Below are 14,683 nucleotides of genomic sequence, written 5' to 3' on the forward strand. Positions count from 1 at the left end.
CCTCAGGCACATGTCATGTGGTGTTTGTTTACAAGCACACAATTTAGTAGCTAGTTAGCTGTCTAGCTAAGTGGTGAGCGTCTTCCAAAATCAAGCATTCGCTTGGTAACAGCAGAGAATCCACTCCTGGGTCAAGAGCCTTGCTGGCTAATATTATTTTTGTGAGTAGCATTTTTTAGTTCCTTGTATAGTTTAGGTGAGAAACTGTACAACATGTTTACAATGCGCATGTTAGCATTTAGTTGGCGTCCCTAAAGAGGATTCCTTAGTACTTGTTAGCATTTTAGTAGCATTCGGGTAATTGATGTTTTTTGGGCTTTGAAAATTTGTACTTTAAAAAAATACTTGCATTCAACTTGCACACTAAGTAATAGGTAAAGCAGATTACGTTCATTTCGCCCATTTAGATAATTTTTCATATAAGAACCTTTTCATTAGGAAGCTTACCAGTCCTTGTTTCCCAAAACAGCAGTTTGAGATTGTCATGTGTTTTGTTTACAAAGAAAATAAGTAAACTGGGAGCTTGGTAAATTGAGTCTTGAGTTGATTAAGTTACACTTGTGTGAAACTCACTGTTTGCCGGCTATATATATCTTATAACTATTAAGTTAACTATCTAAGATGTGCCAAATGCAGCTGGGTTTTGCTAATGTTAGCTGAGTGGCTAACGTGAGCGTGCAAGATCAAGCTTATTGGTAACGGCAGCAGAGACAAAGCCCTCCTGGATTAAGATCGCTGCTGCCTACTGTGTTTTGAGATACTTACGTAACTTTGAGTTGGGTTGTCTGTCTTTTTAGTGAATGTTTGCATGCTCTCGTTAGCAATTACCTAGCATCCGCTGAGAATACCTTAAGTACTTCTTAGCATTTTGTTAGCATTCTGGTAAGTTTTTTGGCCTTTTTTTATTTATTTGAAGAAAAGAAATGCTCCCCTTGTGTGTGCACTACCAGTAATAACGTAAATCCTGGGATGGCACAGGCACGGTATGAAGATATGGAAATCTGGTTAACACCCAACCAGTAGCGGTTATTTGCATACCCTTATTTCTATTACAGCATGTTGGATGACTCATTCCATTCACCCAGTTCAATGTAACGGTGACAGGTTTAGGCTACTACGGGATATTCAAATTTTCCCTGTACCTATCATGAGGTTGCTACAACCAAGCATATGGAAAGTTTACAATGTAGGTGCACACAGGTCAAGAGACAAATTTGAAGTGACATGGACAGACGGTGACATTCAATACCATCTTGCACACACTACCCTGTATCTAGCTGATATAGGGTGTAATCATTAGTCCCAACAGTTGCAAACGAGAGTTTTTATTGGACAAATTCAGGTATGTTTAATCCCGTTTTGTTCTGTTTGCTTCTGTTTAAGAAACGTTTTTCAACAGAATCAGTGGAATGAATACACCCCTGATCACACGCAAACAGTTCTCTTTCATAGCAGCCACGTTGTATTCCTTGTTTCATCTATGCACTCACCTCTTCCCTTCGCTTGTGGACTTCAATGCACAACACATCAACTGTATGTGATCAGGCTCAAAACCCTTTCCAAGCCAAACCATATCATAACTTCAACACACAGCCTACATCGTTGTAACCATATTAGCTAAAGTAACGTCTTAGTCAACATAGCTAATAGAACTAAAGTGTTAGTAAATCCATACCATCATGCTGTGACAATGTACAGTCAGTAAACAGTTACACCAGCGGGCCCCGGTGGCGATAAATTAGTAAAACCAAAAGCATACCTTGACTTGGAAGAGTTCCAGTGTTGTGTTGGTTAGTCATAGCCAACTAGCTAACATAGCATCCCTCTGTTTGAGCAGGGTGTTTCAGTAGGCTGAACTAGTTAGCTGCTTTTTTTCTTCTTCATTTTCAATCTCTCTTTCTCTCTTGCTTCTTCTTCATTTTAGAAGAAATTAATTAGTTCAAAACTGTTCAACGATTGTCTTTCTCTCTTTTSGATCAACTACTCACCACATTTTGTACACTGCAGTGCCAGCTAGCTGTAGCTTATCCTTCAGTACTAGATCAATTCTCTGATCGTTTGATTGGGTGGACAAGATGTTAGTTCATGCTGCAAGAGCTCTGATAGGCTGGAGGACGTCCTCCGGAAGTTGTCATAATTGCTGTGTAAGTCTGGAAGGGGGKGGGAACCATGAGCCTCCTAGGTTTCATATTGAATTCAATGTACCCAGAGGAGGACGGGAGCTAGCTGTCSTTCRGCTACACCATGGTGCTACCCCACAGAGTGCTGTTGAGGCCACTGGTAGTGTTTTWAATTATTTGGTGTCTTGATTATATTTAGAATAGTTTTATCTTTAAAAAAATATATATGTTTTACAATACATGTATAAAAAAGAATCCACTGGTGATGGTCCTCTCCTTCCTCCACAGAGGAGCCTCCACTGCACCCAACCCTAGTCTGTTATACATTTTGGGAGATGAGGCATAAAAAAGGTTTTGTTATAAAGGTTTAGTTCAAGTCTACGGTAAAATGTCTCTCGGCATTTTGGTGTCAGAATGGCCTACCTGTTGGACCAAACCTCAAATGTAAATAGCGAGTTTAAATGGCTTGTTGTCACAGAGGAAGAAGTCAGCTTTCGTCTTTGTTGTTGAGTGGCAGGAGGAGGGGCTTGGTGTCTGCGAGTCGCAAGGTGCTCACAGCACAAAATGAGCGAAAGAGACCAGGCCAAAAGGACAGAACGCTTATAAAAATGCAATAGAGGCATTTGGAAATGGCGCTAAAACATGCGTTCAAATKAATTTGATATATTGCCCAACCCTGACTGTATAGAGCGAGCGAGACAGAGAGGGGGTATACATGTCCTTGTCTGAGTAAGTCTGTGATCCTCTTGCCTGGGCGCTCCACTGATCATTGTTGTCTGTGTGCACTGACTGAGGAATTGGAGCATAGTCAATGCAGTGTGTGTGCCCTGCAAGTTTGGCGATGCTTGGGGGTTACATCCAGACACAGTTCACACTGCCAGACCCTTACAAAGGAAAAGAGGAAAACGGAGAAGAGATCGAGACTGARGCCTTACTTGGTTAACTTGGCAGAAGCCTCTCTTGTTGTTCTCTCTCCCTCTGTGTTTTGTTCYGCCAGACCCATGTCTCTGTGGCCAGTCCACACCGGTTATCTAAGGCAGGAGCWCGCTGGAAGAAATTAAAGGGGAACTGCACCCACTGATTTGGTATAGTTTTTTTTGGCTTTCTCAAGAAATGCTGGCTGTCGTGACAGAAGCCAAACGTGATTTAGCTTGGKGTTGTGGTTTGTCAGTGTTTCTTGGGTGTGTACTTGCCACCACCAAGACACACCCATATGTTTGTCAGAACCTGGCCYGCAGCTGTTTCCGCCCCCATCTCAATCACAACAAACCAACCTTCTGCAGGTTGAGTCAAATAACTACAGGCAGATGTATGGTGAGATGCAGGAGGAAGCCTTCAATAGGAATGCAATTTGAGAATTTATGTAGATATTCTAAACTGTTTTGATAACTTTCAAATGTAGTAACAGGTCCATAAAATAAACTACCCTTTACATAATACAATGGAAGTAATGTTCTGCAAAAGTAACAATGTGCACCTCTCACCTTTAATTTTAATTCCCAGCTGATATAGTTACTGTGCATACCAGCATTTTGTCTGGTGGTAATGGGGCTGCCTTGGCAAACATGTCAGTGGTCATACTTTCCTGTGTGGTGTCCAGTATAAATCAATTTCGATTTCCCGACGTAYAGTTACTGTGCTTTCAGAGGCAGTTTGGAACTCGGTAGTGAGTGTTGCAACTGAGGACAAATTATTTTTACGCGCTACACACTTCAGCACTCTGCAGTCCCATTCTGTGTGCTTGTGTGGCCTACCACTTCGCGGGTGAGCCGTTGTTGATCCTAGAAGTTTCCACTTCACAATAATAGCACTTACAGTTGACCGGCGCAGCTCTAGCARGGAAGAMTTTTGACGAACTGACTTGTTGGAAACGTAGCATCCTATGACGGTGCCACGTTGAAAGTCACTGAGCTCTTCAGTAAGGCCATTATACTATCATGGTTTCCATTAACCTTGGATAAAATCATGCATTTCCAAGCATGGCACTGGTATTACAGAGGACACAATATGAGAATATAATTTTTAGCAAACTTATGTAAGTAAGGTATGTTTATTTTKTATAACTCTTCAGACCCTTTGCTATGAGACTCGAAATTGAGCTCAGGTGCATCCTGTTTCCATTGATCATCYTTGATKTTTCTATAATTTGACTGGAATCCACCTGTGGTAAATTCAATTCATTGGACATGATTTGGAAAGAGACACACCGGTYTTTATAAGGTCCCACAGTTGACAGTGCATGACAGAGCACAAACCAAGCCATGAGGTCAAAGGAATTGTTCGTAGAGCTCCAAGACAGGATYGTGTGTCTGAATACCCTGAGGATGGTAKGAAGGTTCGACAATCTGGATAYCGCCCAAGCCTAACTTGCTTTCATAAATTATGCTGCTACTCGGTTTATTAAATATCCTGATYAGGGTTTCCRTTAGCCGGCTTTTGGCCGTTAAATAAATAGAAAAGMCAATAAATAAAAGACAACAGACAATTGTCAAGGAGAAGAAGAAGAAAAATCCCATTGCGAAATTATGCTTTTTTTGCCTATTCGTTGATGGAAAATAGCAGTTGATGGAAATACATTTGACCGGTAATGTTTATCGGTCTATGGGTTCATTTGCATAATTTTGTGGAATTAAATTGGCGTATGTGTATATTCGTTATGAACCTTATTTTTCACACGCACACATCATACAAATACAGAGCCTTTATAAGCCCAATCATTGAGCATCAATTCTAAATCCAATCGTGTGTTAAAAATAGTTTTTGGGCCACAATTAAARAATTGCTAATGTTTGTATTTCTCAACTGGTAATTGAAGCGAGCTTCCCATTCGTCATTCAAAGGCAACGGAAGGCAGGCTTCATTACTTTGCAATAAGCTGGAAGCATTATGCATTTTGAAAACATATAGCTACTTAATTGTTTGAAAGCTGAACGTTTTACTACATATTATTAGGCATGTTTTACCTTGCTTCGAAGTAGCCTAGGCAAAATCCGACCTTATTCCTCGAGGCAATTGTTTTATAAAACTTCTTATGCCATTAAAACCAGTAGCCTATTTCTCTCATGTTCTATTGGTTAAAAAAAAAAAAAACGTTTTTTAAATTGTCCGTTAGCCAAATGTACATTTGCGCATTGCCTTGTGCACATTGCTGCACTAAGAATTTTAAGAATAATAGTTTATAAAAATGTAAAGCTAAATGTTCTGATCTGTTGCATCAGATTCATTGCTTTTTCAAGTTTTCTTTATGTAGCCTCAGCCTATTTGGGATTTATCGTACTGTCCTGGAGACTCTTTGGGCTATTTCTTTCTCGACAAGCTGACCAATAGAAAAGGTCAACTTTTCTACTATGGGGATAGTATATTAAAATAGGCTCATAAGGCTAATTTGAGCAGCGCACGCGGCAAATACCAAATAGCTGATTTGAGTTGGGACTGTCAGTGGAAGAAAAAAATTCAATTGCGGGAAAACAGTTTGGAAAGCAAATGGCTTCTCTTTGTTAAAAGAGAAGACAATTAAAATTCCCAACTTAATTGAGTGAACAACAGTAGGAGAGAGAATTTGGACTTAGCCCATATTTCTGTCATTGGGCATCTTTCGGCGTGGTTGTCTTTGGTTGGAGTGAGAGCCTGGCTGGCGTAGGAAGCAGACAGCATTACGGAGAGCAGCAGCTTCCTGTATCCTGGATCCTCACACAGCTGCAGGGGATAAATATAGACTTGGCTGGGAATGCCATCGGGATACAGCAACACTCACTGCACAGTATTACTGAACAATATGTGACAGACACACACAGAAATACTTGCTCGCAGATGATCATGAACTCCTGAAAAAGCTATCCCTTTTGTCTGTCTGTGCCCCCAAATGTTTGGATATACTGGTCAAGTTAAGAGGTAGTTAGTTAGCTCATAAGGTAACATGACGGAGCAATGTCTAAACAAATGGTTAACAACGTGCAAGTAGTTTTAGAACCGCCCACGGCGTGGTTTATGAATGGAAAATGCGGTCCCGGCGATCCGCTATAGGAAGATATAAATGAGCTATTAGGCTCGTTCGACATTACTGATTTAGACGAGCACAAGAAGAGCTGCTTAAAGATACTGAGGCCTTCTGACTGGAGGGAGAAGAACCTCCCTTTATCTCTGTCAGCTATTTTCAGACGTCACGGGTGTGTGTGACAGTCTGTCTGTGTGTGATGGTAATGGTCTTTTGTGTCGCTGTTTGTAACATAGGCCTACTCGTATATAAACCAACAAAACACATTTAGTCAGAATGAGTGGTCTATTAAAATACCTTTTAGTTATAAAATGAGTACTTCTGTAGATAAGTTTTCCAGCATTCACCCCTAGTTCTTATCACAATATTACATCACGATAAGCAGTGGAGAAAATAAAGACCTATGCTTGGGAATAGGATAGCAAAATCACAATCATATCTTTAACTTAAATGTATGTTGTCACTGTAGCATATTTTTATGCAGCTAGCATAACACTAATAAGAAATGACCAGCTTTTAGGCTAGCAAACAGAGTGGACCCAGAAGCTATGTGGATTGAGGGAGGGGAATATTGCTTTACAGCTGCTGTTCAGGGAAGTTTTTTGTCAGATATTTAGTAGTGATGGGCGTTTGAAAGAATGTCTGTGTTGGAGTACTCTCTTGAAAATAATTTTGAGTACTCATGTTGGCGTGAAACAGGGCTGAAGGTATTTACAGTATTGTTGTTCCATTTACTGTTTGTTCTGATACAGCTGAAAATAAAAATATAACAATTCTACTGCATTTCACATACTCCACAGGCAATAAGCACATCTGTTTGACATTTCGACAGTGTTTATAAATGTAACCTGCTAATTGAGTGGACTTGTACATTTAGTATACTTTTATTAGGTTATTAGCAAACCAAAGCATTCGTAATATCTATAAACAATTCTGATTTACACTTTTGAAAGGAACAAACTGAAATAAATCTGTTTTATTCATTTAAGGATAAATTTAGGCCTACAGAACACATGGTAAATGTAGCTGCTGTGCAGGGTTTTCCACAGGACAGTGACTGGGGACTGTAAAGTGTGCTGTCCATCAGTTGAGATGACAACCGATGTCCTTACAAATCCCATGGCACTTGTCACAGGAGTATGGGTTGGGTTGAGCCCAAATGTCCTGTGTTTTATTCATCAGTGCATACCAAGTTCAAGTAATCACTCCCTGTTTCAGTACAATTTCTTCTATTTGGTACCTAGTGAATACAACCCTGGCTAGATCCCAACACAGCCTTTCTTGTCATTGAGAATGTGTTCTTAACCAACTTATCAGTCTGAATAAATTAAATAAACTGTGGCATGACCATGACGTACACGTCTCTCTCCCCTTGTTTAGATCTGTCCCGTAACCGTCTGCCAGAACTGCCCGTGGAGGTGTGTATGTTTGTCTCTCTGGAACACCTTAACCTCTACCAGAACTGCCTGCGCTCGCTGCCTGAGAGTCTTCTCAATCTCCAGGCCCTCACCTACCTGAACATAAGGTAACGGGCGTGYACACACACCAGTGGTGTAAACTACTTATATGCAGAAATTGCTCTGACATTTCCTGGTTTATAAAACTAATAGTTCGCCTTATTTCAGTTTGTGAATAAATAAGCTAGTATAGTGTAGGGCAGGGTTCCCCAACTGGTTCCCCAAATCCCCCCCAAAATTAATAATAATAAATAAATCTTGGACCCGAGATGCAAAAAGTCCCAAATGCAATGGCCCAAGAAGGAAGTTAGCCCACCAAAATCATACAAAAGTATCACGTCGAGTGAAATTTGTACAATATGAGCTCAATATGAATTCAATACATCAACAGTACAATAGACTTCGATATCGGCTATATATCACGCGTAGGGTTGCAAAGGGTCTGAAACTTTCGGGTAAATTTCCATAAATTTTCCATGTGAAGTTGAGCCTGGGAATTTTGGGAATTTTGCTTAAATTCATTTWAAAAAGTTAGCTTATAACAGTGAATTTTTTTTGTGGGATACACAAGGCAATTCTAGATCTTGTGGCATATTTTGGTTAAACTCCCCATTTCAAGGTAATTGCAACCCACTGCATGCACAGTGCATTCTTCCATCACATGTACAGCTGATTCTCAAGATCTTGCACACTAATGAGATGCTATTGAGCCCACACTACTACACTGTCTGAGCCAAGGACTACATGCTTTATGGTAAGTTTTGATTACAATACTGGGTGGGGTGAATATATTTTATGAGACATACATGATTTTTTGTTAAATAGTAAATAGTAGCCTACAGCAAAGTGTGTTTAAATCATTTCTAACTTGTTAACAATTTCTGCTAGTTAGTTTTTGCTACCATGTGGGTTTTAGCTTGCTTGAGCCTGCTAACTGAGGAGTGCTAATTCACCTGTTTCCATAAATGTTTAATTTTAAAACATTTATCTTACAAAGGAGTTGTTTAATCTAATTGCTTAACTATTTATCTGTACATGGAGTTGTGTGTATATATTTATTTTTTTACTAATGTTTTTCTAATCTTTACAGAATCTGATGTGTGGAGACATTTCGCTGCAGCTAATGTAGAAGGAAAAGCTGTGTACATTTGCAAATACTGTGCCAAATCATATGTGAAGAATGCAACAAAAATGCAGAATCATCTGGCCAAGTGCATAAAGTTCCCTCAGCGCTCACAACAAGCAATCTCTCACAAAAGTCCCTCTACTTCTATTCGAGGTGAAAAATGATGAATCAGACACCTTATCGATAGCAACAGTTCATGGTCCTCCTGGAATCAGAAGTTTTTCAGAAGTTTTTTGGACTCAATGGAGGAACGTAGTCAGAGAAATGCTGATTCATGTCTTGCTCAAGCTGTGTATGCAAGTGGTTCACCTCTGATACTCACAGGCAATGTGTGTTGGAAGAGATTTCTGAACGTTCTTCGTCCAGCGTGTACACCCCTCCAACCAGACATGCTTTATCTACTAATTTGCTTGATGCAGAGTTCAAGTGAAGGTCAAGCAAATCATAGAGCAAGCAGACTATATTGCAGTCATCTCTGGGTGGTCGAAGGTTCATGGGCAAGGAATAATTAACTACATCTCCACCCCTCAACCAGTATTCTACAGGAGCACAGACACAAGGGACAACAGATACACCGGTCTCTACATTGCAGATGAGCTRAAGGCAGTCATCAATGACCTTGGACCACCGAAGGTATTTGCACTGGTGACCGACATAATCATGATAGGTATTAGTCTGGTGTCTTCTGTAATGACCTTAGTGATCACTGTTTTACAGCCTGTGTTAGTAATGGCTGCTCAGTGAAACGACCTGTCCTGATTTGTCATAGATGCTTGCTAAAAAACTTTAATGAGCAAGCCTTCCTTCATGAACTGGCCTCTAAAATGGTATAGAATCAGCTTGATCCCCTCTGTCAAAGACGCTTGGACCTTCTTTTTTGATATTTTCAGTGGTATTGTTAACAAACACGCCCCCATAAAGAAAATGAGATTTAAAAAAACAGGTTCAGCCCCTGGTTCGACCGTGATCTTGCAGAATTACTCCACCTCGAATTGCATTTGGCAAAAGGCTCGGCACACGCATACTCACGTTCAGGCAAATGAGAAATAAGTGCACTCGGGCTATCCGGAAGGCCAAAGTTAGTTCGTTTAAGGAGCAATTCTCTCTGTATATCTATCCCCAAGAAGTTCTGGAAAACGGTTAACGACCTGGAGAATAAACCCTCCTCATAGCTGCCCATGTCCCTTAAAGTTGATGATGGGGTTGTTACTGACAAGATGCACATGGCTGAGCTCTTTAATCACCACTTCATTAAGTCAGGATTCCTATTTTGACTCAGCCATGCAGCTTTGATATGAGACATCAACAGTACAATAGTCGGTATAGAATCAGCCCGTCYAACATTTCCTCATCTCCCACCCCTTTTAATGTGACTATCCCCGATGCTTCTCCCTCTTTTTTCCCCCTGCCCAGCTAAAARGTTTCTCCCTGCAGGCGGTCACTGAGTCCRAGGTGCTAGAGGAGCTCCTTAAACTTTACCCCCAAAAAACAGCTGGGTCAGATGGTTTAGACCCTTTCTTCTTTAAGGTTGCTGCCCCTATGATCGCCAAGCCTATCTCCAACCTTTTTCATCTGTCTCTCCTCTCTGGGGAGGTTCCCAATTGCTTGGAAGGCAGCCACGGTTTGTCCTTTATTTAAAGGGGGAGATCAAGCTGATCCTAACTGTTATAGGCCTATTTCTATTTTGCCCTATTTATCAAAAGTGTTGGAAAAACTTGTCAATAATCAACTGRCAATCTGGGAGGCATTCCTTTTATATTCCCGTTCCCAGCCATTGTAATCAGTGGTGAGCTGAAAAATAAATTCTGGATGGATTGTCCTCGGGTTTTCGCCTGCCATATCAGTTCTGTTATACACAGACATCATTCTAACAGTTTTGGAAACTTTAGAGTTTTCTATCCAATACTGCCATGCATATGCATATCCTAGCCTCTGGGCCTGAGTAACAGGCAGTTTACATTGGGCACCTCATTCATCCAAACTTCCGAATACTGCCCCCTAGCCCGAAGAAGTTAACCTTGTTCTGAACACCTCCAAAAAATAGGTYRTGTGGTTTGGTGAGAAGAATGCCCCTCCCCACAGGTGTGATTACTACCTCTGAGGGTTTAGAGCTTGAGGTAATCACCTCATACAAGTACTTGGGAGTATGGCTAGATGGTGCACTGTCTTTCTCTCAGCACATATCAAAGCTGCAGGCTAAAGTTAAATCTAGACCTGGTTTCCTCTATCGTAATTGCTCGTAATTCACCCCAGCTGCCAAACTAACCCTGATTCAGATGACCATCCTACCCATGTTAGATTACGGAGACATAATTTATAGATCAGCAGGTAAGGTTGCTCTTGAGCGGCTAGATGTTCTTTACCATTAGGCCATCAGATTTGCTACCAATGCTCCTTATAGGACACATTACTGCACTCTATACTCTGTCTGGTCATCTCTGTATACCAGTCGCAAGACCCACTGGTTGATGCTTATTTATAAAACCCTTGCTCCCTCCTATCTTAGCTATCTACTGCAGCCCTCATCCTCCACATACAACACCCGTTCTGCCAGTCACATTCTGTTAAAGGTCCCCAAAGYGCACACATCCCTGGGTCGCTGGTATTTTCAGTTAGCTACAGCTAGYGACTGGAACGAGCTGCAAACACACTCAAACTGGACAGTAATATCTATTCTTTCAAAGACTCAATCATGGRCACTTACTGACAGTTGTTGTTGCTTTGCGTGATGTATTGTTGTCTCTTCCTTCTTGCCCTTTGCTGTTGTCTGTGCCCAATAATGTTTGTACCATGTTTTGTGTTGCTACCATGTGTTGCTACCATGCTGTGTTGTCATGTGTTGCTGCCTTGCTATGTTGTCTTAGGTCTCTCTTTATGTAGTGTTGTGCCTCTCTTGTTGTGATGTGTGTTCTGTCCTAATTATGTTATTTTTTTATTTWTTTTTWATCCCCATCCCCGCAGGAGGTCTTTTGCCTTTTGKTAGGCCATCATTGTAAATAAGAATTTGTTCTTAACTGACTTGCCTAGTTAAATAAAAAATGACTGCTGCGAACGTGAAGGCTGCTTGGTCTAAAGTGGAGGAGTCCTACCCTCACATCATACCTATTGGCTGTGCTGCTCATGCATTGAATCTGCTCCTCAACATCATGGATGGCATGGAAAACAATGGATACACTCTACAAGGGAGCCAAGGAAATGGTTAGGTATGTGAAGGGTCATCAAATTTTGCAGCAATTTACCTCACCAATCAAAGTTAGAAGAATAAGAGCACCACATTGAAGCTGCCCAGCAACAACTGTGTGGTGTTGTCATCATGTCTGACAGTCTCCTGGAGGGGACCGAGTCTCCAAGAAATGACCATATCAGTCTGCCGATATGGACAGCCACATCAAGAAGATCCTCCTGGATGATGTATTTTGGGAGAAAGTGGTAAGCAGCCTGAAACCTATAGCAGTAGCCATTGCACGGATTGAGGGAGACAATGCCATCCTGTCTGATGTTCAGACTCTGCTTGCAGATGTAAGAGAAGAAATCTGTACTGCCCTATCCACTTCACTGTTGCTCCAAGCAGAGGAAACTGCAGTTCTGAAATACATCAAAATGTGTGAAGACTTCTGCCTGAAGCCCATACATGCCGCAGAGTACATGTTGGACCCCAAGTATGCTGGCAAGAGCATCCTGTCTGGTGCAGAGATCAACCAGGTCTGTGGTGTCATCACTACCGTGTCTCGCCACCTTGGCCTGGATGAGGGCAAGGTTCTTGGCAGTCTGGTGAAGTACACTTCCATGCAAGGGCTTAGGGATGGAGATGCAATATGGCAGTCGTGCCAACATATCTCATCAGCCACCTGGTGGAAGGGACTTTGTGGATCTGAGGCTCTTWCCCCTGTTGCCCCCATCCTCCAAATCCCACTATCAGCCGCCTCAGAGCGCAACTGGTCTTTGTTTGGGAACACACACATCAAAGCACGCAACAGACTGACCACTACAAGGGTTGAAAAATTGGTGGCCATCTGAGCAAATTTTAGGCATTTTGAGTCTGACAACAAGCCTACCTCAACAAGGTTGGACAGTGAAGATGAGGCCTCAGAGTCTGGTGAACATTGAGGAGGTCCAGGTAGAAGACATGGAAGCCTGAGAGGAAGACAAACAAAGCTTTAGTTTCTAGACTATAATTTTACAGATGTATGTTGAAAACGTTATTAGGAGATGCGATGGATCGTTGGGGATCATTCAATATTCCCTTTTGTTATTCAGTAATCATCCCATGTGAAGAGTCAACACATTAAATTACAGTTCAATTCGTAACTTAATTGTTTTATATTTCTATTGGAAGGATTTAATCATTTGCAATTATGGCTACTAATAATAAGGTAAAAGGCTTATGTTTCTGTCTCCATATAATATGGTAAATATATCCAATGTAAAAAAAAAAATCAACATTTTAAATGGTATTGATATTAATTTGCATATATTCCCATTAATTCCCATGGAAAGGTTCCATTTATGAATATTCCCCAAAATGTGCAACCCTAATCCCGCCTATAGTTTACTAGGGTGCACTCAACTCTATTTTTACCCCTTTTTCTCCCCYATTTTGTGGTATCCAATTGGTAGTTACAGTMCTGTCTCATCACTGCAACTCCCGTACGGACTCAGGAGAGGGGAAGGTCAAGAGCTATGCGTCCTCCGAAACACGACTAACCACTGCTTCTTAACACGATGCCAACTTAACCCGGAAGCCAACCGCACCAATGTGTCGGAGAAAACACCATACACTGTGTCAACGTGCATGCGCCCGGCCTGCCACGAGTCGCTAGAGAGCGATGGGACAAGGACATCCCTGCCTGGCCAAACCCTCCCCTAACCTGGACGATGCTTGGTCAGTTGTGCACCGCCCAATGGGTCTCCCGGTCGCGGACGACTGCGACAGCACCTGGACGACTGCGACAGCACCTGGACTCGAATCAGGATCTCTAGTGGCACAGCTAGCAACTGCAATGCAGTGCCTTAGACTGCACCACTCAGGAGGCCAACTAACTAATATTGAGGGTATCTCAGATTTCAATGTTCAAAGTTTAATTGAAATACAATTAACATGAATTCACAGAAAAACCCAATTCAGAATGACTGACCACTATGAGATGGAATCAAATGTGAGTGACTGTGCATATCAAACGCTGGTGCTTAAATGTGCTTATGACAGTCCCTTGGGATGGTGCAATGATGTCTTGCAACAAATAATCCTACCACACTAGTATGGCAGTGCAAATTCATTGTCCTCCAAGGAAAAGGGAAATAGGTTTTTGCATGCAAATCTTATGGATGTCCTGGGTTCTGGCGGCTCGCCATCCTTGGTGGAACTGAATCCATACTCAMAAAACCTGACCTGTTTTACAAACAGGATCACACAATATATATATACCATGAGTACCTTTCATATAAACATGAATATAGCTCTTAGCTTTTATCTCTTACAGGTATGAGAAAATAAAACTTTGTCAAAATGCTTTACACTTTAACTACAGCACCAGGCTCACATGAACTAAACATTAAACTAACCTGGACAATGCAAAGGACTAGCGCTTACACCTATACACGTTTTGCTATTTCAATTGATTGATCGATAACTGAGCTAGACTAAATGTTATTGGCTTGTGCCTATGCTTGGTTCAGTATGAACACTCTCAAAATGCTAGCAATAGCTTAGCTAGCCTAATCGCCGGTAGCTCGTTCTCCTTATGAAAACTCACCATATCCTGGCGTCAATCTGTCCCTCAACCCTTTCACAGCACATTTGGATAGATAAGGGAGTGTTATTATTTATTTCTCTTTTTAGTTCAGTTTTATACAACTTCTCACGACGATTTGAAACGTAGTTTTTCTTCCATAGAATGGCGATAGCTCTTCACATTCCGTTCTAGCTCCTTTTTAACATGTTGGCGCCCACTGGTGTAGAACGTGAGGTTAGGATAGGGACTAAGAT

At 41.4% G+C, this 14,683-nt stretch overlaps 1 protein-coding gene across 10 annotated transcripts in view; it reads left to right on the top strand.

Moving 5' to 3' along the window:
- Positions 1–14,683, top strand: part of lrch3 (leucine-rich repeats and calponin homology (CH) domain containing 3) — an 80,691-nt gene that overhangs the window by 11,382 nt on the left and 54,626 nt on the right. For all 10 annotated transcript variants that reach the window (XM_070433946.1, XM_024014442.3, XM_070433947.1 and 7 more), the window contains exon 2: positions 7,495–7,639. In XM_070433946.1, coding sequence (XP_070290047.1) covers positions 7,495–7,639 — 145 coding nt within the window. The remainder of the gene's footprint in view (positions 1–7,494; positions 7,640–14,683) is intronic.

Source organism: Salvelinus sp. IW2-2015, linkage group LG22, assembly GCF_002910315.2.
Source record: "Salvelinus sp. IW2-2015 linkage group LG22, ASM291031v2, whole genome shotgun sequence".
Lineage (NCBI taxonomy): Eukaryota > Metazoa > Chordata > Actinopteri > Salmoniformes > Salmonidae > Salvelinus > Salvelinus sp. IW2-2015.